Source organism: Lithobates pipiens, unplaced genomic scaffold (assembly GCF_037356315.1).
Source record: "Lithobates pipiens isolate NorthernLeopardFrog02 unplaced genomic scaffold, aLitPip1_a1.2 Scaffold_6, whole genome shotgun sequence".
Classification (NCBI taxonomy): Eukaryota; Metazoa; Chordata; class Amphibia; order Anura; family Ranidae; genus Lithobates; species Lithobates pipiens.
Window position 1 is genome coordinate 11691545 of NW_027507881.1, and position 20487 is coordinate 11712031.

The 20487-nt window shown below is 45.2% G+C and overlaps 1 protein-coding gene across 2 annotated transcripts in view; it reads right to left on the reverse strand.

The window, feature by feature from the left end:
- The window catches only part of LOC143958234 (pleckstrin homology domain-containing family O member 2-like), a 105808-nt gene extending 90284 nt beyond the window's left edge, over positions 1 to 15524 (reverse strand). The window contains exon 1 of one of the 2 annotated variants that reach the window (XM_077467749.1): positions 15434 to 15524. In XM_077467749.1, the coding sequence (XP_077323875.1) occupies positions 15434 to 15517 (84 nt within the window). In that variant the 5' untranslated portion in view covers positions 15518 to 15524. Of the gene's footprint in view, positions 1 to 15202; positions 15399 to 15433 lie in introns of those variants that run through there. The other variant, XM_077467751.1, reaches the window with a different exon arrangement.
- Positions 15525 to 20487: the final 4963 nt, after the last annotated feature.

Genomic DNA, 20487 nt, shown 5'->3' on the forward strand with positions numbered 1-20487 from the left:
CTCCGGTTGGATTTTGCTTTTAATCCCCTTGTGGAGGCTTCCATTTGTGGATGGACATTTTATGGTTACACAACCTGGTCACATTGCTCTAATATTTTTTATATGGACTATAAACTGAAGGATTTATGAATAAATGGTTGTGGAACAAATGATCTGAGTTTCCATTATTTCTTATGGGGAAATTCGCTTTGATATACAAGCATGTTTCCGGAACAAATTATGCTTGCAATCCAAGGTTTTACTGTACTATTGATCTGGGCATCCCATATTCCCTTTACCCCATCCAAGTTTAATCCCTCAATAAAACAACAAAAACAAAGCAGATGGACTGTTCATTGTCTGGAGAGTGACTGGAAGTGAATGCTGGGCTGGGCAGGGTGACAGGTGGAACTACTACACTCAGCGGCCCCACAAGGGTACCGCTACATTATTATTTTTTTATTTTTTTTGTTCTACACTTGAATTTTTTTTAAAGTATAGAACTAAGAGTCACATGTGGATGCACTCTGATGCCGCTTACACACAGTCGGAATTTCGGCCATGCAAAAGACAGATGCAAGCTTTTCGTCGGAAAATGCGACCGTATGTATGCTACATCGGAATTTTGCTGGCCGAATTCAGCAAAAGATTGAGAGCATGTTCTCAATTTTTCCAACAGAAAAAGTTTCTATTGGAAATTCCGATCGTGTGTATGCAATTCGGACACGCAAAAACTCACGCATGCTCAGATTCAACTACGAGACGGAAGCTATTGGCTACTGGCTATTGAACTTAGTTTTTCTAGTCCCGTCCTACAAGTTGTACGTCACCACATTCTTGACGGTCGGAATTAGGTGTGATCGTGTGTATGCAAGACAGCTTGAGCGAAATCCCCTCGGAATTCCATCTGGAAAACCATCAGAGCTTTTTCCGGGCAAAATTCTGATTTTGGCTTTCGACCACCTTCGGCCGTTCTCGGCGGCCAAAAACTGCGAGAAAGGCCGAGAACGGCCGAAAGCTGACGAGAACGGCCGAAGGTGGCCGAAAGCCGCCGAGAATGGCCGAAAGCCGGGTGAAGGCCCGAAGGCTGGAAGAAAGCCACAGAGAACGGCCGAAGGTGGCCAAAAACCGCGAGAAGGGCCGAAGGCGGCCGATTACTACCAGGCGCCACCGAGATACACAGGACATCTCAGCGGCGCCATTTTTAAAATATGAAATGAACACTTACAAGGGGACAATGATGCACAAGGCTGCATTACAAGGCTGCAATGATGAACAGGCTGCATGACAAGGCTGCATGAAGGACAGGCTGCATGACAAGGCTGCAATGATGGACAAGGCTGCAAATGACACTGATAAGGCTGCATTGATGGGCATTTAAATGTAAGTTTTTTTCCTTAAAATTCCCTCCTAAACTTGGGGTGCGTGTTATACGCCAGCGCGTGTTATACGCCGATAAATACGGTACTTAATGTCTTAATAGTTATTTTGCACTATTTTCCATTATTATTGAGTTTCAATATTGTGCTGAATATATATTTTCTTTAATTCATAGATACAATACGAACATTGAATAGATACAAAACATTTACAAAGGAACCCATTCAGTAATCTAGATGTTGGAGGCCACAAAAGTGACCCATGACCATAACAGGACAGAAGTCTGTAAGTCTCGTCATTTCCTACAGGTCAGGAAGGGCTGAGTAACCTCTAATATACAGTATGAATGCATTACATTATACTAACACATTGCTATATTAACCACTACTATACAGGGCACTTTTGCCCCCTTCCTTCCCAGCCCAATTTTCAGCTTTCCGCGCTCTCGCACTTTCAATGGCAATTGCGCGGTCATGCTACACTGTACCCAAATGAAATTTTTATCATTTTGTTCACACAAATAGAGCTTTATTTTGGTGGTATTTAATCACGACTCAGTTATTTATTTATTTTTTGCGATATAAGCGCAAAAAGTGCGTAACTTTGGAAAAAAAAAACAATATTTTCTTCTTTCTATTTTAAAAGAAATCCAATAAAATCAAATTTTGTCGTAAATTTAAGCCAAAATGTATTCTGCGACATATTTTTGGTAAAAAAATTCCGTTAAGTGTATAATAATTGGTTTGTGTGATCACGGACATATGTACGCAAATGATCATGTACAGATGTGTGCAGGTGATCACTTACATATGTGTGCAGATAAACATTGGGACATGTGATTTTAGTGGGACATATATGTGGAGGACATGTCTTTTTATTATTTGGGGACATGTGTGTTTTGGGGACATGTGTGTTTTACACTAGACTGGTGATCAGTTAGTAAAAAGCTGTAAAAACAGCTCATACTCACTGATCACCAGCCGGCTGCAGCGATCCGCTCTCCTCTCCTCAGCGACGACTTCCGTGTGAGGAGAGGAGAGCCGATTGCCTAGCAACCGGCTGTTTGTTTACATCACATGACGGCTGTGATTGGACACGGCCGTCATGTGATCAGGAGGGCCAATCACAGAGCCCTCCTGCCGATCCGAGATGCACCATATCTAGGTGACACGAGCACATCGGGATTGCGCTGCTGTGCGGGCACACGCGTGTGCGATCCCCCTCCTTCTGAAGGACGTTCCTGAAGGAGGAGGCTCCCACCCGGCCGTATATATACATTGGCCGGGTGGGAAGTAGGTAAGTCACAGAACACCGTCACAACTTAAATAACCAAGGGGCAACCAACGCTCTTCAAATCGGATTATGTTTTACAATTTATAGGGGTCTCCAAACTACGGCCCTCCAATTGTTCAGGAACTACAATTCCCATCAAGCCTACTCATATACATTAGCTGTTAGCGGGAGATTCCTCCATTTACGCTGCTTAGTGTGGATGAAGGAATCTATAGATTCCACTCATTGAGACCAGGGGGTCATTTGCTTGTGTATGGCTAGCTTAAAGGAGGACTTGAACTTGAACAGATAGATAGAAACCTAGGTACAGGAAGCGATCTCAGGTGGCTCAGCAAAAAAAAGAGACACCACCAGACACAGCAGAAATTGCAGGTTTATACCTGGGTCCTGATCGATAGCTATACACACACAGATATATCCAGAGGGGAAAATAATTATTTCATCCCCTACAGATTTTGAAAGAAAAAAGACCAAAAATCCAGAAAAAAACCCCATGATACAAATGTTATCAATTGCAGTTCAGTGAGTAAAATAAGTATTTGATCCTCAAGCGAAACATGACTTAGTACTTGGTGGAGAAATCCTTGTTGGGAAGCACAGAGGTCACATATTTCTTGTAGTTGGTGACCAGGATTGCACACATCTCAGGAGGGATTTTGATCCACTCGTCTTTACAGATTTTCTCTAAATCCTTATGCCGCGTACACACGACCGGACTTTCCAGCAGAAAAGGTCAGACGGTCTTCCCGATGGAGTTCTGGCGGAGTTACGACGGACTTCCAACCGAACGGACTTGCCCACCCATGAACGGACCAAAGTTTTGAACGTGATGAGGTACGACGGGACCAGAAAAGGAAGTTCAATAGCCAGTAGCCAATAGCTGCCCTTGCGTCTTATTTGGTCCATCGGACCAGCATACAGACAAATGGTTTTCCCGATAGAAATTAATTCCGTTGGACAGATTTGAAACATGTTCTATTTCTAGGTCCGTCTGATTTTTTGAAGAAAAAAAGTCAGATGAAGCCCACACACACGATCATAATATCCGACGAAATGATTCCGTCTGACCTTTTCTGACGGAAAGTTCGGTTGTGTGTACGTGGCACTAAGGTTTCTTGGTTGTCTCTTGACAACTCAAAGTTGTAACTCCCTCCATACATTTTCTATAGGATTAAGGTCTGGAGACTGACTAGGCCACTCCATAGCCTTAAAGCGGACCTCCACCCTGAAGTGGAAGTTCCGCTCATCTGATCCCTCCCCCCCTCCGGTGCCACAATCGGCACCTTTCAGGGAGGAGGGGGGTGCAGATACCTGGATAATCCAGGTATCTGCACCCATTTCCGGGACAAGCTCGCCGCAGATGCCCCCCCCCCCCCCCCACCCCGTTGTGTTCTGGGAAACACACAGTTCCCAGGACACAGAGGGGACCAGTACAGACGCGCAGCGCGACTCGCACATGCGCAGTAGGGAACCGGGCAGTGAAGCCGCAATGATTCACTTCCCGATTCCCTGACAGAGGATGGCGGCGGAGGCGGCGGAGAGACGAGCGATTGCTTGTCATCTGCCGCCGACATCGCTGGACCCTGGGACAGGTAAGTGTCAATTTATTAAAAGTCAGCAGCTTCAATATTTGTAGCTGCTGGCTTTTAATATTTTTTTTAAAGGTGCAGCTCCTCTTTAATGTGCTTATTCTTGAGCCACTTTGTTGCCTTGGTGGTATGTTTTGGGTCATTGTCATGCTGAAAGACCCATCGACGACCCATCTTCTGTGTTCTGGCTGAGGGAAGAAGGTTCTCCTCCAATATTATACAATACATGGCCCCGTCCATTGGTCCCTCTTTGCTTGCCTTTAACCAGCCCTTGAGGCACTATTCCATTGCATCCACTGACACCAATGATGGGGCACCATTCCACCCACAGACACCAATTATAGGGCACTATTCCTCCCCCTAACTACCAACGATAGAACACCATTTCTCCCACTCATCCACTCATACCAACAATGAGGCACTATTCCTCCCACTAAAACCAATGAGGAGGCACTGTTTTCCTCCACTGATGTCAAGGAGTTTTATATTCCCATTGGCCACAGTCTGGCCACCCAAAAGCTTGGCCTGTACCTTTAGCAGAGAAACAGCCCCAAATCATAATGTTTCCACCTCCGTACTTGATATAGGGATGGTGTTCTTATGCCGCGTACACACGATCGAATTGTCCGGCGTACTTAGTCTGGCAAACAATCCGGCGGATAGTCTGGCGGACTTTCTACCGAACGGACTTGGCCACACACGGACACACAGAAAGTCCGGCGTTTGCTAGCACGATGACGTACAGCACATACGACGGGACTAGAAAAAGGAAGTTCAATAGCCAGTAGCCAATAGCTTCCTTTTTCGTACTTACTTCTGAGCATGCGTCATTATTCGTCCGCCGGACTAGCATACTCACGAACGTATTGTCCGCTGAAACCCAAGATCGGCGGAAAGATTGGAGTGCAAAGCTACTTTCTAAGTCCGCCGGACTTTACGCTGGAAAAGTCCGCTGAAGCCCACACACACGATCGAATTGTCCGCTGAAATGCGTTTCGGCGGACTAAGTACGCCGGACAATTTGCTCGTGTGTACGCGGCATTAGGGTCATAGCATTTTTCTTCCGCCAAACTCAGCAAGTCAAATTAATTCTGAAGAACTCAGTTTTAGTCTCATCTGACCGCAACAGTTTCTCCCAATCCTTCTCTGAATCATTTAGATGTTCATTGGCATGACTGTACATGTACAGAAAAAACAAACAAAAATATCGCACTGGGGCAAAACCTAAAAAGCTGCAACTAAAAACCATCAAATATCATTATGGATCAAGTCAGAAAATTATGTGTAAAGTTGCGCTGAATATACGTGAAATCTATAGTGTAAAAAAGCAATGAAATCCAATATAGATCATATATGGAACATGAGTCAAAAATACACCATATAGAAAATCCAAGTTTACATCTCCAATCCCAAAGTCCTCATATGTGAAAAATTATGGTTGTGATTTAAGTCCCCAAATTTTAGAGAACAAGGAAATCAGTCTTCTCAGAAGCTTGATGAGACCTTCCAAGTTTTGCCAGTATCACTTCCTGACCGGAAAAAAGTTGGACTCTTACCGCAATGGATGGACTCCGGACCAATGGAGTCGTTAGCGCTGGCAGACAAAACCCTCTGCAGGGATCACAGGTGCGTACTCCGCTCTCACACGTCGCTGAGGGCGTGAGCACGTGTGGATCTTCCGGAGATTTCCGACATGGGCCGAAAGTTTCCGGAACCAGCCGATCGTCCTCCTTCCCTCTCAGTTGACGCTGAGCAGATAGACAGGGTAACCGTCCAATCACTATTAGTTTCTGGAGTTTTGGAGAGCTCTCCGATAGGTTATCATATACGAAGGTTCCTCAATAAACAAGCCGTCCTCCTGGGGCTTCAGGTACTGTGTATCCCTCCCCCCCCCCCAGCCGAGGCCCTCCCTCCTGGGGCTTCAGGTACTGTGTATCTCCACCCCCCCAGCCAAGGCCCTCCCTCCTGGGGCTTTAGGTACTGTGTATCTCCCCCCCAGCCAAGGCCCTCCCTCCTGGGGCTTCAGGTACTGTGTATCTCCCCCTCCAGCCGAGGCCCTCCCTCCTGGGGCTTCAGTTACTGTGTATCTCCCCCCCCCCAGCCGAGGCCCTCCCTCCTGGAGCTTCAGGTACTGTGTATCTCCCCCCCCAGCCGAGGCCCTCCCTCCTGGGGCTTCAGGTACTGTGTATCTCGCCCCCCAGCCGAGGCCCTCCCTCCTGGGGCTTCAGGTACTGTGTATCTCCCCCCCCCCAGCCGAGGCCCTCCCTCCTGGGGCTTTAGGTACTGTGTATCTCCTCCCCAGCCAAGGCCCTCCCTCCTGGGGCTTCAGGTACTGTGTATCTCCCCCCCCAGCCGAGGCCCTCCCTCCTGGGGCTTCAGGTACTGTGTATCTCCCCCCCCCAGCCGATGCCCTCCCTCCTGGAGCTTCAGGTACTGTGTATCTCCCCCCCCAGCCGAGGCCCTCCCTCCTGGGGCTTCAGGTACTGTGTATCTCCCCCCCCAGCCGAGGCCCTCCCTCCTGGGGCTTCAGGTACTGTGTATCTCCCCCCCCCAGCCGAGGCCCTCCCTCCTGGGGCTTCAGGTACTGTGTATCTCCCCCCCCCAGCCAAGGCCCTCCCTCCTGGGGCTTTAGGTACTGTGTATCTCCTCCCCAGCCAAGGCCCTCCCTCCTGGGGCTTCAGGTACTGTGTATCTCCCCCCCCCCAGCCGAGGCCCTCCCTCCTGGGGCTTCAGGTACTGTGTTCTCCCCCCCCCCCAGCCGAGGCCCTCCCTCCTGGGGCTTCAGGTACTGTGTATCCCCCCCCCCCAGCCGAGGCCCTCCCTCCTGGGGCTTCAGGTACTGTGTATCCCCCCCCCAGCCGAGGCCCTCCCTCCTGGGGCTTCAGGTACTGTGTATCCCCCCCCCAGCCGAGGCCCTCCCTCCTGGGGCTTCAGGTACTGTGTATCTCCCCCCCCCCCCCCAGCCGAGGCCTCCCTCCTGGGGCTTCAGGTACAGGTACTGTGTATCTCCCCCAGCCGAGGCCCTCCCTCCTGGAGCTTCAGGTACTGTGTACCTCCCCCCCCCCAGCCGAGGCCCTCCCTCCTGGGGCTTCAGGTACTGTGTATCTCCCCCCCCCCCCCCAGCCGAGGCCCTCCCTTCTGGGGCTTCAGGTACTGTGTATCTCCCCCCCCCCAGCCGAGGCCCTCCCTCCTGGAGCTTCAGGTACTGTGTATCTCCCCCCCCCCCAGCCGAGGCCCTCCCTCCTGGGGCTTCAGGTACTGTGTATCTCCCCCCCCAGCCGAGGTCCTCCCTTCTGGGGCTTCAGGTACTGTGTATCTCCCCCCCCCCCAGCCGAGGCCCTCCCTCCTGGAGCTTCAGGTACTGTGTATCTCCCCCCCCAGCCGAGGCCCTCCCTCCTGGGGCTTCAGGTACTGTGTATCTCCCCCCCCCAGCCGAGGCCCTCCCTCCTGGGCTTCAGGTACTGTGTATCTCCCCCCCCAGCCGAGGCCCTCCCTCCTGGGGCTTCAGATACTGTGTATCTCCCCCCCCAGCCAAGGCCCTCCTCCTGGGGCTTTAGGTACTGTGTATCTCCTCCCCAGCCAAGGCCCTCCCCTCCTGGGGCTTCAGGTACTGTGTATCTCCCCCCCCCCCCAGCCGAGGCCCTCCCTCCTGGGGCTTCAGGTACTGTGTATCTCCCCCCCCCCCAGCCGAGGCCCTCCCTCCTGGGGCTTTAGGTACTGTGTATCCCCCCCCCCCAGCCGAGGCCCTCCCTCCTGGAGCTTCAGGTACTGTGTACCTCCCCCCCCCCAGCCGAGGCCCTCCCTCCTGGGGCTTCAGGTACTGTGTATCTCCCCCCCCCCCAGCCGAGGCCCTCCCTTCTGGGGCTTCAGGTACTGTGTATCTCCCCCCCCCCCCCAGCCGAGGCCCTCCCTCCTGGAGCTTCAGGTACTGTGTATCTCCCTCCCCCCCAGCCGAGGCCCTCCCTCCTGGGGCTTCAGGTACTGTGTATCTCCCCCCCCCCCCCCAGCCGAGGCCCTCCCTCCTGGGGCTTCAGGTACTGTGTATCTCTAAAATTTGGATTTTCTATATGGTGTATTTTTGACTCATGTTCCATATATGATCTATATTGGATTTCATTGCTTTTTTACACTATAGATGACTGTACATGTGCCTTCTTGAAGAGGGGGACTCGTAACACCCAAGGTATGCAGAATACCATCTCTGAACGCACAACAAATCGAATTTTGAAGCAGATGCACTACAGCAGCAGAAGACCACACCGGGTGTCACTCCTGTCAGCTAAGAACAGGAAACCGAGGCTACAGTTCGCACAGGATCACCAAAATTGGACAATAGAAGATTGAAAAAATGTTGCCTGGTCTGATGAGTCTGGATTTCAGCTGCGACATATTCGGAGAAAGAAAAATATTGTCCATGACCCTAAGAACACCATCTCTACAGTCAAGCACGGAGGTGGAAACATTATGCTTTGGGGATTTTTCTCTGCTAAAGGTACAGGCCGACTTTGCCGCATTGAGGGGCCAATGGACGGGGCCATGTATTGTAAAGTCTTAGATGAGAGCCTTCTTCCCTCAGCCAGAACATTGCAGATGGGTCATGGATGGGTCTTCCAGCATGACGATGACCCAAAACATACCGCCAAGGCAACAAAGAGTGGCCTCAAGAAGAAGCACATTAAGGTCCTGGAGTGGCCTAGCCAGTATCCAGACCTTAATCCTACTAAAAATACATGGAGGAAGCTGAAACTTTGAGTTGCAGAGCGACAGCCAAGAAACCTTAAAGCGGAGTTCCACCCAAAGTTGAGCTTTCCGCTTATGCGTCTTCTCACCCCTTCCGGTGCCACATTAGGGGGGGGGGGGGAAGGGGACCTGTCATTGATAGGTCCCCTTTCCCACTTCCGGTAAGACCGGGCCGCGGCGAAGTACGTCAGCAGCTTGGCCCCCCTCCTCCCTCCCCTTCTACTGGGCCAGTGAGAGAGCGCAGTGTGCTTCACGCATGTACAGTAGGGACCCTGCCCTGAAGCCGAAAGGCTACACTGCCGGGCTACACTTACCAGCAATGGTGACGTCAGCACCCGACCAGCCGATGTAAACATGAGCTGCAGTGCTGACATCGCTGCACTCCAGGACAGGTAAGTGTCCTAATGTTAAAAGTCAGCAGCTATAGAATGTGATCAAATACTTATTTTACTCACTGAACTGCAACTCAATTTATAACATTTGTATCGTGTGTTTTTTCTGGATTTTTGGTTGATATTCTGTCTCTATCATTTAAAATCTAAAATTATAGACCCTTCATTTCTTTGTAAGTGAGCAAATTTACAAAATCTGCAGGGGATCAAATAATTATTCCCCACTGTATATATATATATATATATATATATATATATATATATATATATATATATATATATACCGTACACACACATATACACTCAACGGCCACTTTATTGGGTCCACCTTGCTAATAGCGTGTTGGACCCCCTTTTGCCTTCATTCTTGGTGGCATAGATACATCAAGGTGTTGGAAACATTCCTCAGAGGTTTTGCTCCATAGTGACATGATAACATCACACAGTTGCTGCAGATTTTTTCGGATGCACATCCATGATGCCAATCTCCCATTCCACCACATCCCTCAGGTGCTCTATTGGATGAGATCTGATGAGTGTGGAGGCCATTGGAGGACAGTGACCTCATAGTCCAGTGGTGAGATGATTGGAGCTTTGTGACATGGTGCATTATCCTGCTGGAAGGAGCCATCAGAAGATGGGGACACTAGTCATAAAGGGATGGACATGGTCAGCAACAATACTCAGGTAGGTCGTGGTGTTTAAATGATGCTCAATTGGTACTAAGGGGCCCAAAGTGTGCCAAGAAAATATCCCCTCCACACCATTACACCCCCACCAGCCTGAACCGGTGATACAAGGCAGGATGGATCCATGCGCTAAATTCTGGCCCTTCCATCTGAATGTTGCAGCTGAAATCCAGATTCATCAGACCAGGCAACATTTCTCGAATCGTGTCCAATTTTGGTGATCCTGTGCCAATTGTAGCCTCAGTTTCCTGTTCTTAGCTGACAAAAGTGGCACCCCGGTGTGGTCTTCTGCTGCTGTAGCCCATCTGCTTCAAAATTCGATGTCTTGTGTGTTCAGAGATGGTATTCTGCATACCTTGGATGTAATGAGTGGTTATTTGAGTTTCTGTTGCCTTTCTATCATCTGGGACCAGTCTACCCATTCTCCTCTGAACTCAACAAGGCATGTTGCTCCACACAACTGGATATTTTCTCTTTTTTGGACCATTCTCTGTAAACCCGAGAGATGATTGTGTGTTCCAATAGATCAGCAGTTATTGAAATACTCAGACCAGCCCGTCTGGCACCAACAATCATGCCACGTTCAAAGTCATTTAAATCCCCCATTCTTCCCCATTCTGATGCTCAATTTCAACTTCAGCAAGTCGTCTTCACCATGTCTAGATGCCTAAATGCATTGAGTTGCTGCCATGTGATTGGCTGATTAGCAATTTGTGTTATCATGCAGTTAAACAGGTGTACCTAATAAAGTGGCCGGTGTGTGAATGTGCGACTTAAAGTCACAGCGATGTCAAAGTAGTTCAGGCACTACTTTGGTCAGACTTTCATGTGACTTAAGTGCCAAAGACTGCAATGTAAACCCTCAAAAGTCGCATGAAAGTCGCACCTGAATTTTAAACATCCAACAGTTGTCCATTATCATTGGTCAAAGCCAAAGTCGCACCCATCTAAAGTCTGCGTTAAAGTTCCACTCCAAAGTTGAGTGACTTTGGAGTCCTACAAGTGTGAATGGGGCCTAAAAAAAAAGTCACTGCAACAATGTAACAATATTCAATTATACAGAAGTATCCGGCTTGTTCCCTTTATATTGTATATTTCTTTTGCATCCTTTCTTAAGGTTGTAATAAACCCAAAAGCAGAAATTTGATATATTGCAGCTTACCAATCATTAGATGTGGTGGCTGCATTAGTTTTCTTTTTTAAAGTGGTTGTAAAGCCACTCTAACCTGTATGCACCATCAGCACTGCCTCCTATTGTAGTCTCCCCCTCTGTTTGTTACTTATAAAAATAAATGCTGCAAATACCTCATTTTATTGCCGAGCTTGCGATCACATGACTGGTCAGCTTTCTCCTTTCCTCCCCTGAGAGGTGCAGGGGGCGGGGCTGAGATTCCCCTGCTGATGCCAGTCTGGAGGGGAGGAGGAGAGAGCTGGCTGGTCATGTGATCACACTCTTGCCTCTTAAATTAGGCATTTACAGCATTTATATTTATAAATCATTCACAGAGGGGGACACTGCAATAGGAGGCAGTGCTGATGGTGTATACAGGTTAGTGTTATGAGAGCAGAGGTGGGTGGTGGGTCACACACAGACAGAGGGGGAGGGAGGAGGAGGACACAGGAGCAGAGAGCAGATAGCAGGCTGCTGTTGATGGAGGCATGTAAACTGACCACGGTGTCAGGGCTCAGCAGCCATGCTACACCGTGGTCAGTTTACAGAGGGGTAGGGAGAAACTGGCAGGATCAGTCAGGTTTTTTAGGTGTTACAGGTGGGCAACTTACACAGGATAAGCACTGTGTCATATAGCATGCTTTAAAGGAGCAGGATACATTTTTTTGTTGGGTTAACAAATGCTTTAAGGCCCCCCTCCCCTCTGTTTTCACCTAGTGATCTGGCCAGTAACACACCTCCTGTATTAGAGTGCCCCCCCCCACTCTGGATGAAGGAGCACAAGGGTCACCTTTGGACAGCAGCATTGTCAGTCTGGTTGGATAAGGGAGTGTTAAATGTATTAGCAGATTTAAATACACTAACAAACCAAAGCCAAACTCCAACTCACATTGTATAATCAGTTACAGCAAAAAAAAATTTTTTTTTGCTTTTTGGGATAAAGCTGATAATTGTAATCACCCCTGCGTTAAGTGGTTTATCTCATCCCTGTAAGCTGATACATTTGGAGGAGAGCTTGTGCTTTTGAAAAAACAACAGACTTACTGACTGGATCACCAGATGAAAAAAAAGGAAAGAAAAGGAAAAAAAGGAAAAGGAATGCAGCCATCTAGGAATTGGTAAGCTGCAATATAGAAAATGTTTGATTTTGGGTTTAATATCGCTTTAACAAGCCGTCTTCTGCCCCTTCTACAATAACAACTGTGCCGTAATTGCCGGGTGAAAGTGCGGTGAACGAGTTCTGGGACGGAGCTGGAAACTTTTAATCAGCTACAAAACATTTGTGATTTCAGAGCACAATCTGCTCGCTGTACAAGAGAAGCTACAACAGCTTGACGCACAGCTGTTGTGAGAGTAACCCTTGCTATGCCGGGAGCTCAGTGTGCGTTCCTCTCCTTACTGGCCAGCCACATAGGCTGTTGGTTGTAGGGTGGGACGTCGTCTACGGATCTCATCCCAAAGCCCAGCATGTATTATTAAAGGGCTGATTCTCTTCTTCCTGGCAGCAGACAGCAATTTCCTATAAATCTCAAAGAACTGAGAATCTGTGCATCTATTAGATTGTAAGCTCTTGGGAGCAGGGCCCTCTAAACCCTCTTGTAGTTTACTATATTGTATCTGAACTGTCTCCCTTTATATTGTAAATATTTTTATTTATATTGTATAATAATAACAATAATAATTACAGTCAGAATATTAATAATAATAATAATAATAATATAATAATGTTTTGCTCTCAACATTATTAATTATTATATGCCCAATAAAACTAGTAGAGTGCATGTCAATGTAAAGGTATAATAAGACTATAATACTAATAATAATAATAGTCATAATAATAATAATTAAAAAAAAAATAATAATGTTTGCTCATGGCATCTTCATTATATGCCCAACCAAACATGTAGTGTGCATGCCAATGTAAAGATACTATAGGACTATAATAATAATAGTCATATTAATGGTAATATTAAAATAATAATAATATTTGGTCTCTGCATCTTTATTATATGCCCAACCCAACTGGTAGAGTACATGCCAAAGTAAAGGTATAATACCACTATAATAATAATAATAATAATAATAATAATAATAATAATAATAGTCATAATAATAATACAATAATAATAATAATTAAAAAAAAATAATGTTTGCTCGTGGCATCTTCATTATATGCCCAACCAAACAGGTAGTGTACATGCTAATGTAAAGGTATAATAAGACTATAATAAAAATAATAATAATAGCAATAATAATAGTAATAATAATAATAGTAATAATATAATAATAATAATATTTGTTCTTGGCATCTTTATTATATGCCCAACCGAACTGGTAGAGTGTATGCCAATGTAAAGGTATAATAAGACTAATAAAAATAATAATAATAGTCACAATAATAATAATAATAGTAATAATATAATAATAATAATATTTTCTCTTGGCATTTTTATTATATGCCCAACTGAACTGGTAGTGTGCATGCCAATGTAAAGGTATGATAAGACTATAGTAATAATAGTCATCATAATAATAAAAAAATGTATAATAATGTTTCCTCTCAGCATGTTTAGTATATGCTCAACCAAACTGGTACAGTGTATGCCAATGTAAAGGTATAATAATAATAGTCACAATAATATTAATAATAATAATAGTCACAATAATAATAATAATAATAATAATAGTCACAATAATAATAATAATCACAACAATAATAATATTTGCTCTCGGCATCTTTATTATATGCCCAACCGAACTGGTAGAGTGTACGCCAATGTAAGGCTGTCCATGCATTATACAATTTTCTTGTACACTTTCCTTTAGATTTACCAAAACCATATAATATGAGGTCACACCTAAACACTTTCAATTTGTATGCAATCAGGCAGGCCCCTGCACTGCATAGTTGAAGGTAAATCTAAAGGAAATTGAATAAGAAAATTGAATAATGTATGGCCAGCCTTAAGATATAATAACACCATAATAATAATAATAAAATTATAATAATACTTGCTCTCTGCATCTTTATTATATGGTCAATATGCACGCCAATATATCGGTACCCGTCCTGCTATAGAAGAAGTTTATTGCTGCTATTTAAACAATTTTGGACTTGTCTATCTTGGCAAAACATTGTACCACGTGGTTTGCGATTGGTGCCTGGGCTTACTTTACATATTTTCCCATACCTCCCAACTTTTTGAGATGGGAATGAGGGACACCTATCAGAAAAAGTATGCAGGCCTAGGACACACCCCCTTGCCACGCCCCCTTAAAGGAGAATTGTACAAAAAAAACAAGATTGGTTAAACAAACAAGTGCTTCTTTTTTTTTTACCACTACTATTCCTTTATATCGGCTTTTGGAATTTACAAATGCAGCAATTTAGAAATCAGATGAAAGGTTTAGCGCTGGAAAAACACTTTTTGATAGATAAAGAGTACATTTTATATACATCTATATAGATCAGACCAAAATGAGGGACAAATGAGGAGGAATGGGGGACGGAGGAACATTGCTCCAAATCAGGGACAGTCCCTCCAAATCAGGGACAGTTGGTATAGCTATGACTTTCCTATTACATCCCTGTGCTTTGGGAGGAGATGCGGAGACGCCGTCCCATCGTACAACACACGGAGGATGGAGCTGGCCAGTAAGGAGAGGAACGTGTCCTGAGCTCTCCGGCATATCACGGGTTACTCCTCCAACAGCCGTGCGTCAAGCCGGGGGCGCAGCGTTCACAGGGTTAAAATAGGCGCCTCCTCACCGCCTGTCAAATGCAATGTTAGCCGCACGTCTAAACGTAGCCTTGCTCAATCAGGAGAAGGGATTAGCGAGGACCAAGGCGGGGAAGGGGGGGGGATGCGAGAGCATCCTTCAGCAAGGAAAGGGTTAAAGCAGGGACCAGGAGAAGACAGGTGACAGAGCGAAAAGCTTGGCAGGGGGGGAGAGAGATGGGTCACTTACATCGTCCATGGTCAGCCTGTGCCCAGGAGACGCAGATCTACGACCTGAGACTACAGGAAGGGAAGGCAGATGTCCTCCTCCATGCAGCCCCTTCCCTGCACACCCCACCCACCCAGGCTGGACCTCAGGCCCTGACAGGCTGAGCAAAGAGGAACCTTTCTAAGCCCAGAACAGCTCAGCTCTCCACCCTCCGCTCGCCTTCGATTCCTCTTTTCTCTGCTGCTCACAAACCTCGGCTCTAAAAAAAGTTGGGTTTCCGGTGGTTGGGCTGAAAATTGAGTCAGTGAACTGAAAGTGCAAAGCAGCTGAGTACATAAGAGAAGCCGTACACCGCCCAACAGAGACGTGCGCAGCGCTGCATAATAAATATGGCTTTGTACCGGAAAATCAAAAAAATGACATTAGCCACTTCAAGACCCGGCCTTTTCTGGCACTTTTTGTTTACATGTGAAAATCTTTTTTTTTTTTTGCTAGAAAATTACTTAAAACCCCCAAACATTATATACTTTTTACTTATATAAACATTATATATTTTTTACTTACGGAAACATTATACATTTTTTACTTATATAAACATCACTCATTTTTTTACATATACAAACATTATATATTTTTATTTATGGAAACATCATACATTTTTTACTTGTGGTAACATTATACATTTTTTACTTATATAATGTTTGTATATGTAAAAAAATGTATGATGTTTATATGAGTAAAAAAAATTATAATGTTTCCATAAGTAAAAAATGTATGATGTTTCCATAAATAAAAATATATAATGTTTGTATATGTAAAAAAATGTATCATGTTTATATATTTTTTTTTATGGAAACGTCATACATTTTTTACTTATATAAACATTGTATATTTTTTACTTATACAAACATTATACATTTTTACTTATGGAAACATTATATATTTTTTACTTATATAAACATTATATATTTTTTACTTATACAAACATTATACATTTTTACTTATGGAAACATTATACATTTCTACTTATGGAAACATTATACATTTTTGACTTATATAAACATTATATATTTTTTACTTATGAAAACATTATACATTTTTTACTTACATAAACTTTATATATTTTTTACTTATATAAACATTATACTTTTTTTACATGTACAAACATGATATATTTTTATTTATCGAAACATCATACATTTTTTTACTTATGGAAACATACATGTTTTACTGATATAAACTTTTTACTTACGCAAGCATTATATATTTTTTACTTATACAAACATTATACATTTTTACTTATGGAAACAATACTGTATATATTTTTTACTTGTACAAACATTATACATTTCTTACTTATACAAACATTATACATTTTTTACTTATGCAATCATTATACATTTTTTACTTATGCACAAACATTATACATATTTTGTAGTCGAGACCCTAGGGAATAAAATGGAGATCGTTGCAATTTTTTTTTATCAAACAGTATTTGCGCAGAAGTTTTGCAAATGCAATTTTTTGAGGGAAAAAAATACACTTTAATGAATAAAAAAAAAAAAAAAAAAACACAATAGTTAGCCCAATTTTCTTATATATTGTGGAAGATGATTCTACGCCGAGTAAATAGATCCCTAACATGCAACGCTTTAAAACTGCGCACGCTCGTGGAGTAGCGTCAAACTACGCTACTTAAAAATCTCCGTAAGCGGCGCTTTAAACGCCTTTACAAATGACCTGTTTTGTGTTACAGAGGAGGTCTAGTGCTAGAATTATTGCTATCGCTCTAGCAATCGCGGCGATATCTTACAAGTGTGGTGACATACGTATGTGTGTGTGACTTGCGTATGCATTCGCTTCTGCGCACGAGCAGGCAGGGATGGGGCGCGACATGAGTACCAACTATTTGAACAGTTCCATTGCCAGCTGTCAGATCGCAGGACAAATCGCACCAGTGTAAATGGGGGGCTAAATGCCCCTCCATGTTACCTTATCGGGTGGATTTACTAAAATTGGAGAGTGCAAAATCTGCTGCATAGAAACCACAGATCAGTCTGATTTGCACATCCGATTTCATTGCGGCTTGCGACTTTATTTATAAGTTGCAGTGTAAACAGGAATCTTTTTCAAAGTTGCCACGACGTGACGTCGCTCAATTTTTATATACGATTTCAGTGCGGCTTACGACTTCACTTAGCAGAAGTCAAAGCAAGTCGCAGTGAAATATTTCATTGCCAGCATTGAGGTACAACGTGTCATGTCATGCAATTTGGGACTGTAAAATCGCATGACAAATTGCACGGGCGTAAACAGGGGATAAATGCCCCTCCATGTTAGCCTATGGGGAAGATTTAGTAGAACCGGAGAGTGCAAAACCTCAGCTTCCAGGTTTTAGCCCCCCCCCCCCCCCCAGTTCACACTGGTGCGGTTTTGAAATTGCGCTACTTCAACGAGATTGTATAAAAGCAGCTTATGAGTGTTTTTGAAAAGCTGCTGGGGAGAAACATTTACAAGGAGCCCCAGTGTGCATGAGGCCTATTGCCAAGGCTGCGCTCACACTTCGTGCGCTTTGCGCGAAATCGTGCACTTTCGAGACACGCACAGAAATGCTGTGGCCTATATCTGGTTCACAGCTATGCGGTTGATGCGGTTTTCATGCACGTTTTGCGTTTTTTTTTTCTTTCTTTAACAAACTGTTTTGAGCTGGTTGTTAAAGGGATTGTAAAGTGAATTTGTTTATTTTTTAAAAATAACAAACATGTTATACTTACCTCCACTGTGCAGCTCGTTTTGCACAGAGTGGCCCCGAACCTGCTCTTCCGGGGTCCCTCGGCGGCTGTCTCGGCTTCCTCCCGCAGGTGCTTCTCACGTTCATGTGAGCTCCCTCGCATGGTGAGAAGCATCTGCGGGCGCGCTCCCGTGATACAGCCGGCGGCTATAGCCGCTCGCTGTATCACACAGCCCCGCCCCCGATGCTCCGCGTCAGTGGATGTGATTGACAGCAGCGCGAGCCAATGGCTGCGCTGCTTTCCATCCATCCACTCCAGCCAATCAGCGACCAGGCTGAACGGTGGAAAGGACATCGGGGGACGAGCGCGGGACTTTCGAGGGGTGAGGTAAGTAAAACGGGGGGTGGGGGGCTGGGGGTGCAGGCAGTGTCAGATGTTTTTTCACCTTAATGCATAGAATGCATTAAGGTGAAAAAACATTTACCTTTACAACCCCTTTAAGGAGCGGGCTGGAAAACCGGCCACCACAACCTTAACAACTGATTAGTCATAAAAGCAAGAATTGTCGGCCATTTAAAAACTGGTATAAAAAACGGTGTGTGGGGTCCCCCCAATCCACACCGGGCCCTTCGAGTCTGGTATGGATTTTGAGGGGAACACCACACCAATTAATTTTTTTTTAAATGGCGTGGGGTCCCCCTTAGTTCATACCGGGCCCTTTGCATCTGCTATGGATTTTGAGGGGAACCCCACACCAAAATGTAAAAAAAAAAAAACGGCGTGGGGTCTCCCCCCCAGTCCATACCAGGCCCTTTGGCTCTTTGGGTCTGGTATAGATTTTGAGGGGAATCCCACGCCAATTTTTTTTTTTTTTAATGACATGGGGTCCCCCCCAGTCAATGACATGGGGTCCCCCCCAGTCAATGACATGGGGTCCCCCCCAGTCTGGTATGGATTTCGAGGGGAACCTCACACCAAAATTTAAAAAAAAATGGCATGGGGTCCCCCCAGTCCATACCGGGCCCCTCGAGTCTGGTATGGATTTTGAGGGTAACACCACACCAATTTTTTTTTAAATGGCGTGGGTTCCCCCTTAGTCCATACTGGGTCCTTTGCAACTGGTATGGATTTTGAGGGGAACCCCACACCAAAATGTAAAAAAAAATGACGTGGGGTCCCCCCAGTCCATACCAGGCCCTTTGGGTCTGGTATGAATTTTGAGGGGAACCCCACACCAAAATTTTAAAAAAATGACGTGGGGTCCCCCCAGTCCATACCAGGCCCTTCGAGTCTGGTATGGATTTTGAGGGGAACCCCACGCCAATTTTTTTTTTAAATGGCGTGGGGTCCCCCCCAGTCCATACTGGGCCCTTCCAGTCTAGTATGGATTTTGAGGGGAACCCCACACCAAAATGAGAAAAAAACAGCATTGGGGTCCCCCCAGCGAAGGGGCTGGTATGGATTTTGAGGGGAACCCCACACCAAAATTTTATAAAAAAACGGTGTGAGCTCCCCCCAGTCCATACCAGGCCCTTCAAGTCTTGTATGGATTTTGAGGGGAACCCCACACCAAAATTTTAAAAAAATTGCGTAGGGTCACCCCCCTGAACCATACCAGGCCACATGCCCAAAGACAAGGCCTCTCCCCGACAACCCTGGCCGGTGGTTGTGGGGATCTGCGGGCAGGGGAGCTTATTCAACAAGGCTTATTTAATAAGGGGGCCTCCAGATCCCGCCCCATCATGTGATCGAGTATGAGGTACTTAGTACCCCTACTCATTTGCTAAAACAGTGTAAAATTTTAATAAAAATGCAAGCAATAAAATACCACAAAATAAAAAAGCTATTTAAATTTTTGTTTTCAAAGCAAACTCCCCCATCCATCCATCCATTTCTCCATACTTTATTTTACTGGAAAATCACTTTGAAAACCCCCGCTAGCATTTCTGGTTTTGACCATTTTAAGTAAGGGTAGATGATACATGTTGTTTCCTGGAATCTATCTGCCCTTAGCTCAGGTATGCAGGCAGGAGGGTGTGCTTAGCTGAGAAAGCCCCTCCTCCTCTCCTGAAAACTCCTGAGCAGCATAAGGCTTAAAAATAGACAATGCTGATTGAGAAAGTGAAGTTCCACTTTAAGGGCACCCCCATGCAATTCCTAACGCCCGCGTTTTTGTGCCTTCCATGATGCCGGAGTCCTATGTGCCTAGATTTGGTGTGATTTAGCAAAACAATCAGGGACTTCTTTTGCACATTTCTCACGTGTAGGGCAACCCATTCCCTTCAATGCAGTTGGGGGGTGGTGAAAACACCCACCTAAGCCACTTTTTTACCCCCCCCCCCCCCCCATTAAACTGCATTAGGCAATGGAAAGCTATGTATGGCTTAAAAAAAATGATCCCCCCATCAAATTTGGTGGCAGTCACCACCTGTCAGGTTCCCCTGAAAAGTGATTCATCATGGATCGCTTTTCAGAGGCACAGCAGTGCCAGCTGCTAGTGTCCATGGGGCCTAAGGGTTCATTAATGCATGCATCTATGAGAGCTATGCTCTCTGAAAAGTGATCCATGATAGA